The sequence below is a fragment of the Molossus molossus genome, unplaced genomic scaffold (assembly GCF_014108415.1).
Source record: "Molossus molossus isolate mMolMol1 unplaced genomic scaffold, mMolMol1.p scaffold_m16_p_12, whole genome shotgun sequence".
Classification (NCBI taxonomy): domain Eukaryota; kingdom Metazoa; phylum Chordata; class Mammalia; order Chiroptera; family Molossidae; genus Molossus; species Molossus molossus.
Window position 1 is genome coordinate 76,278,402 of NW_023425347.1, and position 22,381 is coordinate 76,300,782.

Consider the following 22,381-nt stretch of genomic DNA (forward strand, 5'->3'; position numbering starts at 1 on the left):
AAAAAACAACAGAACATTTTGTCAAATTAACACTAAGGAACAAAAATCATGTAATCAAGTCATCAGTCTTCAAGCACAGTGACACATGCTAACCATTCTTACCGGAGCCCGTAGTTTTACCAATTAACTTTTCCATTCTATGTTGCTCTTGTTAATTCATTTCTCTCATGGATAATTTGAAAAACCAAGAAAACAAAACCCAACAAGCAAGCATAAAACTGCTTGGAGTTTTATTAACTAAGTGCTCTGGGTTGGTTTAAGGCAGAGTCACCCAACATTCCCCAGCCAAGAGCAGCACAGCATGCTTTAAGTGTACTTTGAAAACATTTCTGATGTACTAACAGAAACTAGTTTTTTTCCCCTGTTTTTACCTTGGTGCTTGTAACTATAATTTGACATAGCCATCTTAAATCTTCTTTACAAACCGCAGATTTTCCTTAGGACTTTAGAGAATTCTTGACAAGCTGCTAAATGTATTTTAGGAGCCCTGTTTCAGACCCTCATCTTAAAAGAAGCTAAAACACAGCACAGTTCGCTGTCAGTTACGACCACACTTAGCGTGGTCTTCCAGGGAAGACTACTGAGCCTGGCACCACCCAGAGCATCCAGGCCCTGCTTGTAGCCCAAGCTCAGAAAAGGCAAAGTGTCCCTTGGGGCATTTACACAGTACCTCCAGCTGTCTCTGAGCCCAGGAGCCACTTAGGCTCACAAAGACCAGCTCTTGGTGAACGGTCAGTCATTAGACACTTGCTTTCTTATCTTATAGAGGTGTCTTCATTTCCCTAAAGACCTTGGTCAACAGTAAAGAGAGGACTCTGAAATGCCTCCTACATTGAACTCAAGTAAAAGCTACTGTTATCAAGATATAGCACTGTTGCCCTGGCCGGTTTGGCTCAGCAGTTAGAGCATCAGCCTGCGGTGCGGAGAGACCCGGGTTTAGTCCCCGCTAAGGGCACGTACCTTGGTTGCAGTTTGTCCCCGGCCCTGGTTGGTTGTGCGGGTGGCAACCACTCAATGTGTCCCTTTCACATCGATGTTTCTTTCTCTCTGTTCCTCTCTCTCCCTCCCACTCTACCTGAACAAAGAATGGAAAAATCTCCTCGGGTGAGGATGATAAAAAAAAAAAAAGATATAGCACTGTTTTTCAGATGGAAATATAAAGGGCACTAAGCTTAGCCCAATAGGACACCTGACATTTGAAACCTACAGAGACATATCTCAGGTCCCAGTGGCTCCAGTCCTTCAAGCATTGGCAGTGGGAAGGTGGGACCATCGAGTCCACCATTTGTCAGGTTGCTTTCACCTGTGAGGACCACACAGGAGAAACCACCACCACAAAGGACTGCTTTTTTATTCCTTACCCGGTATTTATTCTCTCCAATCTGCTCCACCTGAAACCGTTTTGCACACTTGCACTGAGCCACTTGTCTTGTGACCTATGGGTTGTGAACAACAAAAAAAGTGTGAAGGTTGCAGCAAGACTCCCTCTTCAGAAAAACAAAAAAATTTCAATGTGACACAGTTCTTAACTAGGAGTAAGTTTAATGGGTCTACAACATCTTAAACATTACTTTACATTTCAGCCCTTACATGCTGCATTTGAAGGCCACTCCCCTGCATGCTGAGGACTAAGAGTCTGTTCAAAGCAATGTGGCACCTGTGAACCAGGTGAAGTTTTCTGTAAACTTTAGCCACACAGATGTGACTCACTTGAGTGAGAAGTCATCTAGACTGAACTAGAGTGCAATAGCCAGAGATCTTCTGGGGCAATGTTATCCATAAGGGGATCCCAACAATTCTCTCCTAATAGATGAGCCCCAGAGTTGATATGGCAACTGTACTCAACCCAACTCAGGATTGGTAAAAAATGTACTCATGAGACAATTATTTCCCATACCTCGTCTTCAATTTTATCTGCATCGGTTGTTGGTCGATAGGCATCCTTATTGGGATGGAGAGCAGCCACGAACTCATAGTAATCAATGTAGCCATCCCCATCTCGGTCAAAAATGTCAGCAACAGCTGTCATCTCTAACTTGGTGGTAGGGAACTCTGGAGAAAGTTAATCACATTTGGAACAATAACTAAGAGGGCTTACTGGGTTGGTTGGAGATTATATAAATACTACTCGAAAGAAAAAAACATTTATGTTTTGATTTTTTTCTGAAAAGCAATACATGCTCAACTTTAGAAGACAGACTACTTTCTGTAAAGTTTTTGTTTATAGATTACGCTGCCACCCCATGCAATTAAAAAAAAAAGTGGTATTTCAGATATACCAAAAGGCATAAACAGAATATTTTAACTACACATGGACCTAACTTAAGAATTTATTTATCCACTCCACTATTATTAGATATTTAGATTATTTCAGAATAGTGACAATTTGGAATTAATAGGATGAAGTTACTTCTGTTTAGATAATTGCTTAGATTCCTGACAAATTGCTTTCCAAATTAGATGAATATTTATAGAAGCAGAGTGACTTATTAAAATGTAAATAAGATTAAATTGTCTCTCAGTTGAAAACCTCTGGTGGCTGCCAAATGTCCCACTGTTTCTAGATGAATTCTGATCTCTTCAACATGGCCTACAAGGCCCTGCATTAACTAGCTGATGCCTACCCTTCCACCTTATCTCCTACACACCAGCCACGTTAACCTTTTCATACCAGAACATGCCAAATTCATTCCCACCTCAGCACTTTGTACTTGCTTTACCTCTGCCTCTCTCTCTTCCCTCAAATTTTGAATTGGTTAGATCCTTCTCATCATCCAGGTCTCAACTCAAACATCACCTCCACAAACAGGCCTCCCTGGCTACCCAAGTAAGTAGCAGAGCTGTGAGATGTGCTTTGTGGTTCTGGAAAATAATTTAACTATCTGTGCCTCAATTATTTACTTTGCTAAAAATAAATGAGATCATACACTTTGCAAGCTGTTGTATAGATGTCAGAAACTGATGTAATGAAAAACTTATTTTTCTAAACATTTTGCTTAGAACCACAGCACTCACAAAACTTAGCTCCTTATCTACACTTAAGACAACACCTGCTATTTTTTATTCCCAGCAAAATGAGCGTCTTCTCTCCATGAAAACGACACACCAATCTTAGAAGTTGCATTTCTTCCCTAAGACTGTAACTTTACTTCAGAAGGACTGTTTAGCCAGATTATTGCCCACTTCTACAAAATAAGGAATCCAGGTGTGACCATGTGTGGAATTAGGACTGCACTCACTAGATGCTAGAATGCCATCGATAAACTCCTGACGTGTTATCTTCCCATCCTGGTCCTTGTCAATTCGCCGGAAGAAATCCATCACCCGTGACTTTTTGTGATTCATCCAACGCATATACTTTTTCCTCCAGACATCAAAGTCAAAGTTGGCAAATTCCTTCAACTAGACAGAAAGCAGAAGTGTTAATAAGACCTGTATTTTGGCCTTCAAACCTGCTCAAAGCACACCAAAACTTTCAGACAGTCAGTAAAGCCATGCAGGCCTTTTGAAGGGGCACCTTCACCTCTTTGGTGAAGGCACCACCTGGCTCCTTCATGTACAGCCATGATCATTCATACAAGTGTGGTATGATGGAGCAGCAGGAGGAAGCGACTTAACACCATGGGAAACACGGGGCAAGAACAAGAATGGGCAGAGCCAGCCTTGCTTTCCCTTTGCCCCTTTTCAAAGGATCACCCTCTTAGATGTCAGGGAATGAATTCTACCTGAAAAGTGCTTATTAGCACTCCCCACTTAGGTGATTTTGAAAGAAACTAAGTTTGTTTTTTTATCCTCACCCAAGGATATTTTTGCATTTATCTTCAGATAGAACGGGAGGGAGGAAGAAAGAGAGAGAAACATCAACGTGAGAGACACACATCGACTGGTTGCCACCCCCACAACACCAACAGGGGCCGGGGACGAACTGCAACCGAGGTATGTGTCCTTAGCGGGAACTGAACCCGGGACTCCCTGGTCCGTGGGTCAATGCTCTAACCGCTGAGCCAAACTGGCCAGGGCTGAAAGAAACTATGATTACACAGAGGCACACATCAGGAAGCTCACATTTCACATCATTTTCTTTTTCTTTTGTTTAAAAATATGTTTTTATTGATTTTTTAGAGAGAGAGGAAAGGAGAGACATAAACATTGATGTGAGAGAGTACATCGATTGGCTGCCTCCTGCATGCTCCCCCACAGGAGATCAAGCCTGAAACCCAGGCATGTGACCTGACGGGGAATCAAACCTAGACCTATCAGTCCATGAGCTGATGCTTAATCAACTGAGCCACACTGGCCAGGCCACCCACTATTTTCTGAGATAATTTGAGTTCTGGCTGGAAGCATTAAGAATCCAACCCTGCACGTAAACATGTTTCTTTGAATGACACCAGAGGGCATCTGACTTCCATGTTAAACATTTGGCTTTGACAGACAACAGCAGGCCTGTGAAGTGGGCAAGGCCATGTTTAACTACTTGGACTATGGTAGTGATACTGACATGGAATGACTTTAAATGCATAGTCGTTTTCCCCCCAGTCTTTCAAAGTCCAAAGTTGGAAGGAATGGAAAAAAAAGAACACACCAAAAACCAAATATGCTTAAAGCTCAACAGACCTACTACAAAAATAACGACAAAGAACACACAACACTCACTTCTGGGCATAGCTGATTTGATGTGCACAAATAAAAAAATACAGAAGATATCAGAGGTTTGTTTTAGGAATTGGAAAGTGTAGTACTATATTTTTTAGACTGGTGTTGATACTTCCAAATAGATTTGCTTTTCACAATCTAGTGAAGATTAATAGAATAACAACATCATAAAAAATTACTTTTTCTTACTTGTGTAGCTTATATCCTTACTTAAAAGGTTCAATAATAGTAATTTTTGTGGTAAGTTACACACTTGGAGGTAATTTTGCAAAATTATACTCTTGCTACTTGACCAGGTACTGTGGAGGGTCAGGTCACAGACCTACAGGACTGGCTGGTTACTTGCTTTCTTTCTACTGTGGTGAATGGTTTACTCACACATGTGTTTTTTTCTCCTAAAGGGCTGAAGGACAGAGTGATGGCTCAGGCTATCTGCTTCTATCTCTGAAGAAGTAGGTCAAGGTACATAGGTCAAATTTAGAGGGCCTCAGAAGGACTGTCTTTAATAAGTCACGTCCCTCCCGGGATGGCTGCTCGGCAGGGTCTTACCTCCTCCAGTCTGTCCAAGGCATCATTTAGCTTCCTCTGCCTCTCCAGAGCCAGCAGCCACACCTGCTGCCAGCGGGCAGAGAGCTGGTTGATCCGTGGATTTTTTGCTTCAGATTGTGAGAAGATTGGCATGGGGGGAGGCGTGGGCTGACTCAAGGACTTCCCTAAAAGGAAAAACAAGATTAGAAAAGCTGGTTTTGTCAGTTCACAAAGAGAGACACTGTCACATGTATGGATTTAGGAGATCTTTAGAATGACATCTAATCAGTAACAGAAAAGAAACATGAAACCTGGCAATATTTAGATAAGAAAACATTCATTTCAAAACTACTGACTCTCCTCCAAGCCTATAGGTACTTGGTCTCACATTTTCAATCAATACTGTCCTACCTTAGTGAACTGTGAAAATGTCAAATCAACTAACTGTAATGGTTCTAGAGAAGCTCATTTAGTTTATGATTATATTAGTGCAAACCAAATGTAAATAGCTAGGCACCAATGATCAAAACAATGGAAAGTCACTGCAAAAGAACTTGCTTGACTATTTATTTATTTATTTATTTATTTTTTATCCTCACCAAAGGACATTTTTTGATATTTTGCTCAGATAGAGTGGGAGGGAGAGAGAGAGAAACATCGATGTGAGAGAGACACATCGAGTGGCTGCTACTCACATGACCCAACCAGGGCCGGGGACAAACTGCAACCGAGGTACGTGCCCTTAGCGGGAACGGAACCCGGGTCTCTCCAGACCACAAGCCAATGCTCTAACCGCTGAGCCAAACTGGCCATGGCTTGCTTGACTATTTTGAAAGTTCATACCAATCCAAGAAAATGGAGTATAGTTACTTTATGTTGGTGTTAAGAAAAGTGAATTTCAAAAAAAACCCTTCAAGTTCAAGTTCAATAGTTTTTGAAAACACAAAGGACATTTTTGACTAGGTGTTTGGAAGGTGCTCATCTTCAACAGCAGGAAGGAAGCACCCTAACATAGCGGGCTGGAAACATACTGCTGCCACTGCGGGATTTCTCGATGAAAGGCCCGTGGGTAGGCTCTATATTTTTCCTTTTGTATGTCTTGGTGATCCGGTCCATGTCAGGCTGTTTTCGTGTCATCTCTTCCATAAATGTCTGTTAAACACAAACAATAGAAAAAAACAGTAAGAGAGTTTTCTTGGACTAAGATGGAATGAGGCAACTTCTTACTAACAGAGGCCAAGCCCATGACAGACCAATGAATGGACAGATGCCTTCGTACACTGTCTCACTCATTTCAAGAAACATGGTTGAGCAAAGTACTTAATCAGGTGCTAAAGGCCTGGAAAAATGAGATATAGCTTCTTACTTCAAGGAGCTCATATGTGAGTGAGGAAAACCAGGAAGTCAGAGCAATGAGTGCCACCCAAGGTGCCAAAGGAAGCTCTAGGACAGGTACCTAGCAGTGGTGGGTGAATTCTTTCTGTTCTGTGACGTGTATAGCTAAGGCCCGAGGACAGCCTCTAGGAGCTGACAGCAACTTCTGGCTGATAGTCAGCAAGAAATGAAAGGGGACTGGGTGAAGTAGGTGAAAGGAATTAAGCAAACACAACAACAAAACAACAACAAAAAACCCTCACAGACACAAACAGCAGCATGGTCATTACCAGAAGGAAGAGGGATTGGGGAGGTAGAAGTAGGTAAAGGGGGAATAAATGATGACAGAAGGAGACCTGGGGCGGTGAACACACAATACAATATCCAGATGATGTACTAAAGAATTGTACTCTTGTAGCCTATATAACTTTATTAACCAAGGTCACTCCAACAAATGCAATGAAAATTTTAAAAAAAGAAAAGAAAATGGAGACCTCAGTCTTAAACCACAGAAAATGAATTCTGCCAACAATCTGAATGAGCCTGAATGAGAACTGCTGGTTTGCTGACACCTTATTTTCAGCCCAATGAGACCCTAAGAAGAGGACCCAAGAAATTGTGAGATAAGTGTATCTTGTTTTAAGCTAAGTCTGTAGGAATATATTAAGCAGCAATTTAAAGAGGATACACAGGGCAAAGGAAATGGGTTCCATGAGTAACACAGGAAATACCAGTGACCACATGTTGTGGTTAAGATACCTGATGCTCAGCGATAAGAGCTTTAACTCGGTCAATGTTCTGAGGGATTGGCTCCTGATCCCGCTGAATGAGGGTGGTCTCAGCCCATTGGATCCACGCCAGAAGTTCTTCTAAGAGCTCAGCATTAGCCACCAGTTCTGACAGGGCTGTTTCAAGACGCTGCTGGTGCTGCTTAGCCCACGTCAGGACCTGAGGGAGAGAAATCACTGTTACTTTTAGTCAAACAAATTTCTTTTTTTTTTAAAGTTCTTTTTCATCTGATCCTAACAATGACTAGGTCAAAGACCACCCAAGCACTTAAGAGACTTAGTTCTTACTCCAGTGACAGAGCTGGGTTAAGAGCTAGAATGAGAACTCAGCTCTTCTGAAAGCCAACCTAGTATGTCCTATTAAACACAGGACTTCTGAGGAAGGAGGAGGAATATACAACGCGTCTACAGGAAGCCATCAACTAACAAATCACTACACCAGCACTAGTCTTCCAGATTTCAAAACATTACCAAGAAGGCAGTCATTATTAAAATGCTAACTTAACCTTGTTGCGATATTCCCAGTGAGTGGAACATTTCTTACTGGGGGAGCTCGTTGTATTCTACTGCTGTAAACCCATTTTATCGGGTGCATGTGGTCTTCCTCTAATGCCAGGGACCCACCTCCTCAAAGCGAGCCCGGATGATGGTGATCCAGTGTTTGATGGTAGTGATGCAATCAGGATGGCAGACAGCCAAGATGACTTCTCCCATCGTCACTGCTGTGTTCACATCCACTCGCTTTTCTTCCACTTTCTTCATGAATTCCTAAACAAAAAAGATTGGAAAACAAAAACTAAAAAAAAAAAAAAGAAAAGAAAAGAAAAAAAAAATCTACTCTAGTCCTGGCCGGGTAGCTCAGTTGGTTAGAGCGTCATCCCGATACGCCAAGATTGTGGGTTCAATCCCCGGTCAGGGCACATACAAGAATCAACCAATGAATACATAAATAAGTGAAACAACAATTTGATGTTTCTCTCCCTTTCTCTCTCTCTCCCCTTTCCTCTCTCTCTCTCAAAAAATAAATAAATAAGACACCATTATTTAAAAAAAAAAAAAACCAACTAATAGCACTATTAATTTACACTGTGAAGGGGAAATTTTTTCAGTGTATTTTTCCCTCCATGTGTTCATTGACACAGACCTCTAAATGCCTCTATTGGGTGTCTCTGGCACTTTCTTTCCAGTTCTAAAAGATGTGAGAAGGTGAGGGGTTTACACAGAATGACCTTCTCTGCTATAGATAACAAGGACTAGGGACACAGGGTTATGCCCCCTTTCCCGACTGGGTATGTCTATTTTCCTGTTCTGAACTAGTTCCTCTCTTTTAAAAAATCCTGTTTTTATTCATTTCAATGTATATAACCAGTATTGGACAAACAGCAGTGATAAAACACTACTATTTTTAAAAATACCTAAAACAGAATATAATGACAAAATCAAGATTAAAATCTCCCAGCGGGTAACTTACAAGTTAAAATAGGAAAAATTTCCCACCTCAGGACAGTCATACTGAAGCCCCAGACACTGCATACTCTGCAGCTTGGTTAAAAGGTTCTGGGGGAACTGATCAGGGCCTGAAGCTAGTAACAGTGAGGAAAGGGAAACAAAGACGTGTGCAGGTGGAGTACAGAAGGTGGATACCATGATGTCTGACTTGTTTATAAACAACACGTATTATGTTTGTGAAAACAAATGAATGAATAATCTTTAAGGTGTCCCAAAAATCACGTCTTTTCCCTGTTATTCCAGCTAAACAGGGCTCATTCTGGTTCTGCTCCTTTGTACATGAGGTCTGAAGTTCACAAGCAGAAACTGCTTTCCTTTAGAGGTGGGCAGCCCTCACCACGGTGGGTGGCATGGGTTACTGTATCCCATGGCCGGATTACCTTATGGGTGTCAATGAGAGTCTGCAAGGCCTCTGCATCATCGGGAAGTGCTCCCCGAAAGCGAAGCGTTTGTTCTGCTTCAGAAAGCCATTCCAACAGCATGTGGACTGTGTCCCGAAACTCTTCCGCCTGAAATAACCGAGCACAAAAGATTGAACCTCTCTGCAGCTAAGGTCCTGGACACTGGGGTATGCCAAGGAAAGGGTCTAGGCCTAAACTCTTTAGTGCATCACAGGAATTTGATGGCCCTATCAAAGTCCCACAAGGGTTATCTTTCATTTGTAGATCTTTGAAAACAAACTGAATTCATTCTTTCTAATACAAATCAATATTAAAATCTTGCAGAACATTCCAACTATCAATGTTTGATGTTATATTCACTTTGAGATTGGCTGGAACTGATCCTGATAAAGAAACTAGAATAAATCTGTTTGGACCCATCCCCTGGGGTTGTCCCAACAAATGTCTCTGACCTGTTTTAAGGCCTCCTCAAGACGGCTTTGTTTGGAGACGGAGAGTTTACACACAGTGTCCCAGCGAGTGCTCAGCTCTTGTAGTTGCCCCTTTACCCATGTGGTATCATCGCGACTATTCTCAATCAGCTCTCGGCCTGACCGCTTCAGTACCTGAACAGTTCCCGTTCGCTTTCCTAGTTCCTTCTGGAAAACCTAGAAAATAAAAAAGGGAAATTAGTTTGAGAAATGTTTTAAATCCAAGAAGCAAAATCACAGAGAAAGTCATCATTTAGTTCAATTTTCTTTGTCATGTGTATTTTACGCACAGAGGGAGACAGGATGATGCCTAAGAAAAAAACAACCAAAAAAGGTGGCTCTATATGAGCAGTGTGACTTTGGATAAGTTGCTTAGCTGGAGTCTCAGTTTCCTAATCTGTAAAATGGCAGTAATGTTATGCTAACATTTCCAGAATTGTGGGAGTTAAATAAGAACACATATGCATATGTCATGAACATAACAAGAACATGATGTAATTTCAGGGTACACTGAATGCTCAACATTGCTGGTGTAGGTTATACTAAATACTGGTGGCCATGGTGCTGGCCTCGTCAGGTTCAGAAGTAGTAAAAAAGCACTCATTTTCATTTTAGGAGTCAGTAGAAATATATGTCTTGAGGGGCTCCTGAATTTAAATTAATTTTGTGATTCAACTAAGAGATACAAATAGAAAGGGGAGTGGGAGAACCTCAAAGTGAAGTTTACACATTGCCAAATCTGAATCTAATCAACTTGGGTAAATTCTTTGTGACTGACGCAGAATCCCAGCAGCTGTTTGTTTAGACTTGCAGAGCAAGAAGCTGCCCCTCTGACAAGCAGAGATCCAGGCTCTTCCAGACTTTCCTTCTCCCTCAGAAGTCAGCACGAGCAGAAGGCACACACACATGGAAGCCCCAATGGCTCTGCCCTCCATGCAGCCCAGATCTCACCCCTCACCTTATGGGCATCCATGAGGTTCATGACGAGGTCGAGGTCCCCGTGCACGGGCTGGTCCTCGGCCAGCTGTGGCTCTACCTTGTACAACCAGTCGACCAAAGCCTGCAAAGCGTCCATGAACTGGCCTGAAAACAGCAGGGCCTCCTCCAATTTGTGCTGCCTGAGAAAAGCACATAACCCTCACTGTTTTTAGGTTTTATTTATGAATGGCCCACAATTCTGACCGCTGAGAGAGAATACTGCTTGAACTCTATATACAGAGGGACCTCCAAACTAGAATGGTTAGAAATATAGTAAAAAGTGACTAAGACAGATGCCTAGACATTTTAAATCAAACTACTCTCTAGAATGAATTAATCACAGTGTAGGAAACAGGTACAGATGCCCTTCCGGCATTTTAGAATCCAGTGGGTATACACATGGACACACCCAAAGACCAAGGTCTGTCTGGGTTCATTACTCCCGGTAATGGCCTGGAGTTAGAGTTCAACTCCCAGCTCTATACCAGTTGTGAGACGGGGTCTCTCGTCACCTCCATGAACCTGTCACCTCACCAAAAAATTGGGAATATAAATTATATAGAGATATTGTTAAACTGAGTAAGGCACAGTGGGTACAAATACAACTTTAAGATAAAAATACAACTTTCAGAACCAAACCAAATAGTTTCAAATCCCAACTCTGCCACTTAGTAGCTGAGTGATCTTAGGGGAGTGAAGAAACATTTTATCTATTTTTTATCCTCACCCAGGACATTTTTACATTTTTTTTGTTCAGATAGAGTGAGAGGGAGAGAGAGGAAGAGAGAGAGAGAGAGAGAAACACATGTGAAAGGGACACATAGAGTGGCTGCCTCCCGCATGACCCCAACCTGGGCCGGGGATGAATCGCAACTGAGGTATGTGCCCTTGACCGGAATTGAACCTGTGACTCATTGGTCCATGGGCCAATGCTCTAACTGCTGAGCCAAACTAGCCAGGGTGAAGAAACCTTTTAATGATGGCTCCTTCATCTGTAGGATGAGAATAATGGTACCCACCTCAGGGGCTGTTATGAGGATTACATGATTAGTAGGCACTATCATGCACATATTCAATGGCAGTTGCTCAGTACAGGTCAGATATCATGATGGCTAAATGAGGTGATACACATAGAGGCTCTGCCCAGTGTGCAGCACGTGGTGAGAGCCCTCAGTGAGACAGCTACTGGTATTACAAATCGGTGACTTACAAATATGGAGTTACTGATCTATTACTGTGGGCTTCTCTTTTCCTAATACAGTAAGGTTCAAGGGTGAAAGGAGAGAATTTCAGTATATTTTATTTAAATTTTTCATAACTAACTGGAGATACCGAGATGCTGTAAAACCTGTTGCTGATGCATAAGCTTTATTACCAGGTTATGGAATCCAGTAACAGTCTCTTAGGGAGCCTTGGGATGACACATAGACCCACAAAGGCGATACTCATGCTCACCTCTCCACAGACTTGCCACACACAGTATCCCATTTGTCTCTGACTTCTCCCAGTAAGTTGTCAAGTTTCTGAGTATCATCAGAAAGCAAAGTCTTTTCTTTCAGGGCTCTGCCGGTTCTAATTGTGGTATCATACACGGGCTGTTTGCCACCAAGAGTTTTCTGAAACTCCTGTTTCCAAAAAGAAAAGAAAACAAACAACAACAAAAACATGGTGTGAGATGACATCTTGATTTGGAACAAAGAAAAATTTTTGTGTGTTTCCAGGTTGGTAATTAGATATAGTTTGACTGTGACTACTTCTTGAACTAAAACTAGTAAGAGCTTATCCTTAAGAAATTTATAAGTTTTTTGTTTATGTCATATACAGCAGTGCATATTTCTAAAAGCCTATAATTTCTAAAAGCCTAGGGTTTTAACTGGTTTACTCACACAATCACTTTGAACTGCTGTTTAAATGAGCAATTGTCATGGTTAGACACTGTCTAGACATGAAATGGAATGCTGGCTTCATCATCTTGATATTTTTACCCAGATAAAATCTTCAGTGAATACCAAGCTCAGGCCCTAAGAGCAATAAACTGCTTTACCTTGTGCTTAGAGAGCTGCAGTTTAATTTTGTCTGGGTCATTGGATATCTCCAGCTCTGAATCCAGGTGACTCTCTGCATCTTCCAGCCAGTCAATCAGTTTTTTCCAAGCTTCATGGAACTACAAATGCATTAAGAATTTAGTTATTACAGGAAAGAATAGACAAACTATGCAATACTTTTATGTGAATCAATCCAGAGATTCAATGCTTGCGGCCAGAGGTCGTTCAGTAAATCAGTACCTTTCTTTTGTAACTTACTTGTTTTGCCCGCTTCCTGGCATCATCTAGTGATCTCCCTCTTTCAATAGATCGCTGGACAACCTTCTCCCAGCGAGACTGGACGCTAACCAACAAATTCTTGATCAGAACAACGTCCTGTTTTTGGCTAAGGAACTTTAACTGATTCCCAGTTTGATCCAACTCAATGATCTGGTCTCGATGAGCATTTACTTCATTAGCAAAAACCTGGTGGGAAAATATTGCTTCTTTAAACTGAATTTAAGACAATGGGGCATCTCTTTCAACCAGTCCTTTCAAAAGGAAGGCAACATCAGTGTCACAGTTACCTTGTGCTCTTCTATCTGGCAAAGGACAGTGTTTAGAATCAGGCTGGGAGGAGAAGCGATGTTTAAATTCTGCTCTGCTAGTGTGAGCCAGTTGATAAATTCTTGCAGGGAATTCTGGAATTCTGTTGCCAGGTTGAGGGCCTCTTCCAACTTTGACTGAATTTTAATGAAAACACACACACAAAAAGAAAAAAGTGCCAAATTCAGGAATTATAGCTTTAAGGACAAAGGCGTGAATTGTACACCAAATGAAATGACCTCTAAAAAGGAAGCCACAGTTAATCAGCCTCCAAGCATGCCTTGTTTGAAAAGAAGGGGACATTTTAATGTTAGTGTCTGAAACAACTGTTTATAAAAAAGGGAAGAACACAATTTGCAGCTGAGCTGCCTTCTCTGCCATTCCTCACTTCTTGGGACATTCAAGAGCAGGAGTAAAACTAGTCACAATGTAAGTGAATACCTTAGCTGCAGATCTGCAACCTGCTTTGGGCAAAGTCTCACTTTCCTTTAATGTACTTTTTGTGGCATAAAAGCAACCAATAAAAAGCACTTTACTATATAGATGATGCTCATTATAGTGCATCTGTTTAAATGTTTTCATAAAATATGGCACCTAAAAATGTCCGAGTTTGAAACTAATTCTTATGCTACAAGCATAAAAGGAAATAAAAGCCGTAATAGTCTAAGCAAAAACCTGACAATCCTAGATGTAAACTTTTAGATGCTTTTATCTAAATCAGGTGACAAAAACAATGGCTCAGTCAGGGCATGTGCAACTATCCATGAATACACCTCATCTGCAGAGTCTACAAGCTTCTAGAAAATTAATGCTTTTCAAATTGTTGAATTATGTATAAATCTTTTTTTTGTGTCCTTCTGCCCATTAAACTTGATAAGACCCATGCCTTTGTAGTTTCAGTGCCTGGCACACACATGCTTAATAACTATTTGTTGAATGGATGTGGCCAACATATTTGAACACACATTTTATTCGATCTGCCCAGCACAGAAACTCCGTGCAGAGAGATACTCTGAAACTTGGTATTCTTAAAAACCAGTTTTGGGGCCTTGATCCCTAACCATTTTTCAATTGAAGAGAATATGATTTTTGAGGAAGAGTGAAAAGGGGCCATATAATTTACTTCTCTCTCAATTTTTATTTAAAAATTGCCGTGGCCAGTTTGGCTCAGCGGTTGGAGCGTCGGCCTGTGGACCAGAGAGTTCCGGGTTCAGTTCCCTCTAGGCCCTAGCAGCTAGGGGCATGTACCAAAAAAAAAAAAATTTTTTTTTTCCTTTATTGATTTTAGAAAGAGAGGAAGTGAGAGGGGGAGACAGAAACATCGGTGAAAGAAAACATCAATTGGCCGCCCCACTGGGGATTGGGCCCACAACCTGGGCGTGTGTCCTGACCGGGAATCAAACCAGTGACTTCTTGGTGCACGGGTCGATGCTCAACCACTGAGCCACACCTTCCAAACTCTACCAATTTTTACTAGAATTCTTTACATACTGTACTTACACTAGAATCCAAATTCCTTATGTGGTATTATTTGTCATACTCTCTGCATGCTCTGCCCCCACCCTCCCAATCCCTAGACACCAATTCCAACATAACCTTATTGTTAAGTAGAAACACAACACATCTGATTAATAATGGATATAGGGTCCACCACTGAGCAATAACAGGCAGTAATGTCTTAACTGGTAGATACAGAAAAGGAATGAATAGTAATAAAATCAAATGTTGGCAGAAACTAATTCCATCAATGCAACTTGACATGGATGAAAAATAGCAATTTAATGACAGAAAAGATAGATAAGCAGGAAGGTAATTCTGAGGATATCAGTTCTGCAACTTCTGTTCGATATACTGGTCTGCAGAAAATCTTCACAGAAATGAGATGGTAATTATATGCCATCACCAAGCACACTACTCAACCACCATGATCACACACTGTATTTTGTGGTGATACCTTTCTTTCTTCCATCTTACTGCTGACCACGTGCCACTTCTGTTCCAGGAGGGCTACGCTCTGTTCTGTCTTTGAGCTAGACCCAGAGTCGTCACGGCTTAGAAGCATGAGCCTGCCCTTGTCAAGTAGGTGATTATAAGTCTCTTCCTTGGCTTTGAGCTGGGAATAGAGTTCCTACAAGAAAAGGCAGGAAAGATATCAATAATGCCAATTTCCTGAAAGATACCCACACACATATTGACAAGAACAGTTTGGAAAGTCCAGGAAGGTCTCACCTTGACTAAAACCCTTTCTTTTGGATTCAGTTAAACTGTTGAGCAACTAGGGAATGAAATCCACCATTCTTGCTTAATATTAAAACAATTTTGTCACCAAGTAAACAGAATTACTTTTAAGATCCTTAAAAATAGATCCCAATAATTTATTTCCTATTCCTGAGTAATTCGCCTTTTGTTCTCAGCAACTTTCTTGCAATACTGTTAGTATCTATTGGGTTTCCCTAAATCCCACCAAAGCAGTCTTTTTTATTAAATTAAATATAACCACATCTGTCTTATGTATTTGTCTTCTTGATGCTCTCTCATCTTCAAGTCAACATTCTTGTGCCCATCAAATTGACCAACTCAAAATTAACCAGCTGACCAATATATCTCCAGCCAATTCTCCTGTCATCACTGCTGCCTGTGGTAGGGTATTAAAAGCCCATAGAATGGCAGCAGTCCTCAAGGTTGTACTGCACTGTCAGTAAAGGGCACTACCATGTAGACTCTCATATACATATACCTCTGTAATTCAGAAAGGAACTACTGAATATGAGATGCTCATGCTCAATTTCAGGAAATCTCTATTACCATGTGTGTGTCAAGCTGTTCCCTCGCAGTTTCAGGAAGTCCTCCTGTGGGCTTAGATGCAGAAAGTTGGGTCTCCATTCTAGTCAGTTCCAAGAGGAAATCTTCAATTTCACTGTGGAAACCCTGGGCCTTTTAAGAAAAGACACATTAGCAAGGTCAGTAGTCAATTCTAGCTTCAAAAGTAAACTTTCTAAAAAACCGTATGAGGAATATATCTTGAGGGAGGAATTTCGGGCTGCTTTCCAGCAGAGCTGTTCTGTTGCTGCACTGGCATAGGGACAATATATTTACTTATTTTTAGAATCTGGCAGAATCCTTCAGACCTCACTGTAACATACAGGAGTGGGCAAAAGTACATTTACAGTTGTGAACACATGGAACAGAGTTTTTGAGGACATTTTCCTACTTTTTGTTCAGATAGAGTGGGAGGGAGAGAGAGGAAGGGAGACAAACATTGACGTGAAAGGGACACATTCAGTGGCTGCCACCCGGACGACCAACCAGGTCCAGGGACAAACTGCAACTGAGGTACGCGCCCTTAGCGGGAACCGAACCCGGGTCTCTCTGGACCGCAGGCCGACGCTCTAACCACTGAGCCAAACCGGCCAGGGCCAGAGTTTATTTTTGTAATATTACTTTTTATTGTATTGCCATATGAACAACCGTAAAACTACTTTTGCCCACCCCTGTATTATAATTGTCTGATGTAACTGATAAGGTACTGTTGAGTAAGAATATGGAGGGACCTGACTTGATCTAAGAAATTATTGAATCTGTGAACAGGTTTTGTTATAGCAAAAATCTACTAACTCTGAATAGTAAATAAAGAGGCTGGGGTACAAACTAATTAAAAAAACCCTCCATTGAATCAAAAGCTATTCTTTCCAGACAAGTTCCAACACAGAAATGACCTTTAAGACACAGGGGGCTCCACCCCGAATTGCTTTTCTTTCCTTGACTTAGACAGACTTTCTCCCAAATGTGAAGTGCACAGCTCCGCCTGCCTGGGACAATGCACGCACCTGCTGCAGCGTTGACTGAAGCTGCTGCTCCCTCTCCTCTGTTTTCTGTAACACTGACTCCCAGCACTGGTTCATAGTTTCCAAGCGGCTCCTTAAGCTGCTGGCATCATCTCCAGCACTAGATTCAAGAAGTTCATTGCCAGCTTTGTTGACTGTTTCCACTGTGGCTTGATGGGCCAAAACATCATTTTTTAGAACCTAAATAAATATTGAACAACAATTTACCTCTACAGATAACATCAAACCTGGTTCTCTAAGGTACATGACATCTAAAGGCTTCTGGTGGCAACCAATAGGCTTAGAGATGACAAAAACACTTACATGGTGCTTCGCAAGTTCAACTTCAATGACTTTTGGATCGCCACTTACTGGTCTCTGAGCATCTAACAACTCTTCAGTGTGAATCAACCAACTCATTAGTTCTTCTAAGGCATGTTGGAATTGGCCAAGAGCCAAGAGAGCACCTTCTAGCTTATGCTACTCAGAAAAATATATAAAGGGAACAATTGTTAGGAAATTAGGAAGCAGTAGGTAGTTTATTTATGTACTCTACCATTTGCCTTACCTGTCTGTGGGCAATTTTTTCCCCCAGGTTCTCCCAGAGGTGTTTGAGTTCTGTCAATGGTTCTCGTATAATGTCTCTGTCTGTTTCATCAGTAGCTTTCTTTAACATCAGTTCACCCTGGTGATTGAGCTTTTCCATCTCAATTTGCTGTTGGTAAACTTCCACTTTGAACTCCTATCAAAAAAATATTTAATGTTAACATCCAATCAAGTCTTTAAAAACTAAAAGAAGCAATCCTTCTTCAAAAGTCATTCCCAGATACAAACCTTCATTTCATTTAATTGATCTTTAACAGTGTTGAGGTCAGTGCCAACAGGGGGCATGGTGCAGAGTTTAATCACAGTGTTATCTAGCCAGTCAAACATAGCCTAAAATAAAAAATACAAATAAGCAGTCAAAAACAACAACATAAGGAGTCAAGGAAGAATTGGCATTTATCTGCTAACTAAGCAGAGATAAATCAAAGTGCCAAGTACTGTTTGTGTCCTTAGGTGGGGGCAGAGGTAAGGAATAATGATCTTTATTCCAATCATATGGGGATTTAAGAATGAAGCAAACATTATTGAGGATAGTGTCCAAAATAAATTGTGATCTGGAAAAACTAAATATGAATAAAAGTTACTATATCTCATGGCCACTAGTAAGCTCATGATGTACTGAAGCTACTGTGCCAAGTTGTGTTCAAGATTACTTGGGTGTGGAACCTCTGGCAAGCAATAGTTCTTACAGTAAGGCAGCTTCACTGTGTAGCTACCATGAGAATAAGTATGATGAACACATGATGATGAAAAGCAGAACAAGAAGAGTAGAAATTTGGGTATCAGTACTTTTCACAGTAAAAGTGGGAAACTGGCTAGAAATACGGAAAGAAGTGGTTGTCTTAGGTTTGATAACGAGTGGTCCTGTAAAGGTGATCCACTATTATGCTGGGTTCTGAACATGACATCACAGAAGCTACATTTCCGTGGTGGTCACTTCCTGGTTTCTTACCTGAAGAGTGTCCTGATACTGCACAGCGGCTTGCATGGCATCCTCAAGCTTTTCTAGCCTCTCTTTCCATGTTTTGTTTAGGTTCTCCCAGGCATTATTCATCTAGTGGAAAACAGCCAACCAGATTCTTTAATTAATACCAATGTTCAGTCTAAGTCCACTGTTTTCTCTAAACCCCTTATCCATGTATCCACACCTCATCAATGCTTTTCTTCACTTCAGGCTTCTCAGTTTCTCCACAGGCAAAAATCAAATCTGCTCCAAGGATTCGAATAAACTCCAATTCCTCATGCAGACCATCTGTCTCTTCCTTAATAGTCTACATGTAAATGAACAGAACATAAGCCAAAACAGAAGCAGAACAGAACTTCCCAAGCTTTGCAAATGTTACTATATCCCCATCAATAGCAGATGTTGAACAGAATCTGTCAAATTCACAAAACCTTTCAATGTTATTAATATTTCACTTATCTAAATATTGAAGCTTCAGACTCTGGTTACTTTTCATAAATAGGTACATAAAATATATGTGTCAAATACACTTATATATAACTATATATACATATATATAAACTACATAGAGCAATACATATAAAACAGTCTGGGAAAGGTACAATGAGCTTCAATAATTTACCAAGAGTCATCCCTCCTGCCTCCAAGGATATTATAATCTACAGCCAGAAGTCTATTACACAGAAGGGTAAAATAATACAGCACAAGTTACATATTTAAGAGCCAAGAAGACTAGCTAATAGGGATGTTAGGCTATATAATCTTGAACAAAGTCAGTTCTCTTCCAGATCCTAAAAAGGACAGGATTAGGTAGAGGGAGAATGGCTGAAATAAAAGTAAGACATGAGAGATAATATCAAGATAGTCTTGGTTTATATTAAATGGACAAAAAGAGGGGAGAAATGTATTTAGTAAAAATAAAAACTAGACTCCCCCAAAAGAATAGATAAGGGTATGTCAATGTAACAATTGTTATCTTTTGATGATGAATCCAGAATATATTTGTTTTTCTATCTTCTAGTTTTCTGCATTAAAGAAATTTACTTGAGAAACAAAATAATGTACACTAGAGCAAGGACTAAATTCAGAAATGAAAGCAAAGTGAATATTCTAAGCACATTCTATTAATTTGAACTGTTAAACTTAATATTGATGAGAAAACTAGTTGAAGTTATATAAACTTGTATTTATAATAAAAAATCTACTAAAAAGAGATATTTTTTCCAAGTGGAAAATATCCTCTTAAACTTAAAAACAAACACAAAAAACTTTTATTTAAAAAAAATTTTGTTTTTCTTTATTGTTCTGATAGAGGAAGTGAGAAGGAGAGAGAGATAGAAACATCAATGAGAGAGAACATTGATTGGCTGCCTCCTACATGCCCCCGACTGGGGATCGGGCCTACAACCTGGGCATGTGCCCTGACCAGGAATCAAACTGGCGACCTCTTGGTACATGGGTGAACACTCAACCACTGAGCCACACTGGCTGGGCAACACAAAGCAGTTAACACAACATAACTTGGAGAAAGTGCTTTTTTTAGAAAACAAACACATGAGAAGGGGTGTTGTTTTTTTCTTACCTCAGCAGCTTCAACCTGTTGTTTGATGATGGATGGGTCAATGCCTGGGCTTTCCAGGTCATGGACGATGTCCTGGGTGTCCTTGATGGTGGTAAGGAGAGCTGCCATGTCATACCAAAACTTCTCCGCCAGTTCAAGGACATCAAGGAACTTAATTTCTCGCTCTTCAGCCCGAGCTTTGATGTCCTCCCAGAAGAATACCATTTGATCCAATTTGTCCTGGATTTCTGAAGGGGTAAAGAGGAGATATGAACAAGACTTCTCTAAGTACTTGAAATCAGCCTCATCAGAAATACCATCTAACTTTCACATTTGCACTGAAATTACCTTTAAAAAAAAAAAGAACTATCTATCTATCTATCTATCTATCTATCTATCTATCTACCTATCTATCTATCTATCAATCTATCTATACTTTAGTAATATGTCTACATTTACCGTTCCCACTTACATTGGTTTCCCACATAAAGAGATCACAGAGGTAATCTGGGGATGAGTTATCATATAATATAAAAGTACCGTTCAGATACAAAATCCCTAATTTAGTTAGAAAGGGACTGAGATGAGAACTCTATTTCCAGTGTTCTGTGTTGAACTTGCTATGTTTCCCATGGAAAGTGTTATAAAAGGTAGTTATGTTCTACACACTACTGATAATGCAGTTCACTCATAGTAGGGGTTAAAGGAGCATTTGTTTCCTGGTCTGGGAATCTAACCACCAATTGTAACCTTGTTTCAATGGGCAGATGTGTTCTGAATTCTAAATGACTTCCAAATGACTTTGTGGAATACTCATTGCTTGGGGACTACCTTCACATTCAAAGAAGTACATCTGGTGGAGCCCTGGAGGTAACTAGAACCTAGAATTTATTCTGTTGGTTTTCTTTAAAAACAATTCAATTAATCAAATACCTTTTGCAGCCAGATCCTTGTCAGCTCCCTGAGATCGCCCAATGAGCTCTTCTCCACGGCGCTTCAGGGCCTCAAAGGAAGGCTGCAGCTTTTCTAGCTCCATGGTGGCATTCTTATTGTCACTGATGCACTCTCTGATCTTGTCAACTTCAGCAGGGATCAGTGGTGGCATACACAGGCGAGAAGAAAGATTCTCCAGAGTCTCCAACATGGGTTCGATTTTATCGTGGAACTAAATAAATGTCATATCATTAGCCATCACAGCTAAACTTCACATTTCTGGGGGAAATGTTAGGGAATAAGGTCAAGGTATAAATCTACTGTTTAGGGTAACCTGCACAGAGCCTAGCCTAATGGCTGTTGGGTTGGCTAAGAAACTGTTTTGGACGTAGTACACCAGAGCTGGCCCATCAGAAAAAGAAAATAAATGTTTATTTTAAGAATAAAAAAGATATTAATATACTAGAAATGTGACGAGAAAGGGACGACACTATGAAACTGGTGAGACTCAAGTGTGTCAACATCTCAGATGATGGTTGCATGCAATAGGTTAGACCAACAAGTTAGATGTCCTCCACCAAATATGTAGATGAGGAACTCAATATGCTAAATGAATTAGAGTTTAAAATTATTGTAGCATGCAATTTAATAACCACCGTATGTGACAGAAAGGAAATGTTGGTACGATGAAAGCTAATTAAGGAAGGCCAAATCGAACCTTTTTCTAAAAGAACAACTACCTTTCTACTTTTCTGGTCCTCTGAATAACAAGACTATAATTGTAAAATTTCATTTACAATCTGAAACACAGAGAGGAGAAACAGGAGCAAAACAGGTAAACTTACTCCCCTAAAAAAAGCTATCTAAAACTAATTCTGGATTCATTAATTAGAATAAGTCTTATCAACTGTAGGTGTCCTGTAAGAAATACATAGTAGGATTTCCTTAACAAAATCACTTCCCATCACGCCCTCACTTCTAGGTTCCACCCCAAATGAAAATGGCATAATAAACTGCTCTAATAAAATTCATTCCACTGAAGTAAAGGAAAATTTCCTGATAGGTAATCCTCAATTCTCAACTTCATAAGAATACCCTAATCCCAGTGGGGGTGGGTACCTTACCTCTGCAATCTGTAATGGTGGGCGTGGTCAACACA

At 40.6% G+C, this 22,381-nt stretch overlaps 1 protein-coding gene across 4 annotated transcripts in view; it reads right to left on the minus strand.

Moving 5' to 3' along the window:
* The window catches only part of MACF1 (microtubule actin crosslinking factor 1), a 233,613-nt gene that overhangs the window by 14,117 nt on the left and 197,115 nt on the right, over positions 1-22,381 (minus strand). For all 4 annotated transcript variants that reach the window (XM_036257347.1, XM_036257345.1, XM_036257348.1 and 1 more), the window contains 25 exons: positions 22,347-22,355; positions 21,223-21,454; positions 20,311-20,537; positions 18,913-19,035; positions 18,717-18,818; positions 17,993-18,094; positions 17,727-17,900; positions 17,483-17,638; positions 17,162-17,359; positions 16,140-16,268; positions 15,289-15,462; positions 13,316-13,471; positions 13,008-13,214; positions 12,749-12,868; positions 12,160-12,329; positions 10,685-10,844; positions 9,709-9,903; positions 9,236-9,364; positions 7,971-8,114; positions 7,318-7,506; positions 6,216-6,336; positions 5,206-5,369; positions 3,240-3,402; positions 1,898-2,052; positions 1,362-1,436 (listed from right to left, as the gene is read on the minus strand). In XM_036257347.1, the coding sequence (XP_036113240.1) occupies positions 1,362-1,436; positions 1,898-2,052; positions 3,240-3,402; positions 5,206-5,369; positions 6,216-6,336; positions 7,318-7,506; positions 7,971-8,114; positions 9,236-9,364; positions 9,709-9,903; positions 10,685-10,844; positions 12,160-12,329; positions 12,749-12,868; positions 13,008-13,214; positions 13,316-13,471; positions 15,289-15,462; positions 16,140-16,268; positions 17,162-17,359; positions 17,483-17,638; positions 17,727-17,900; positions 17,993-18,094; positions 18,717-18,818; positions 18,913-19,035; positions 20,311-20,537; positions 21,223-21,454; positions 22,347-22,355 (3,774 nt within the window). The remainder of the gene's footprint in view (positions 1-1,361; positions 1,437-1,897; positions 2,053-3,239; positions 3,403-5,205; positions 5,370-6,215; positions 6,337-7,317; positions 7,507-7,970; positions 8,115-9,235; positions 9,365-9,708; positions 9,904-10,684; positions 10,845-12,159; positions 12,330-12,748; positions 12,869-13,007; positions 13,215-13,315; positions 13,472-15,288; positions 15,463-16,139; positions 16,269-17,161; positions 17,360-17,482; positions 17,639-17,726; positions 17,901-17,992; positions 18,095-18,716; positions 18,819-18,912; positions 19,036-20,310; positions 20,538-21,222; positions 21,455-22,346; positions 22,356-22,381) is intronic.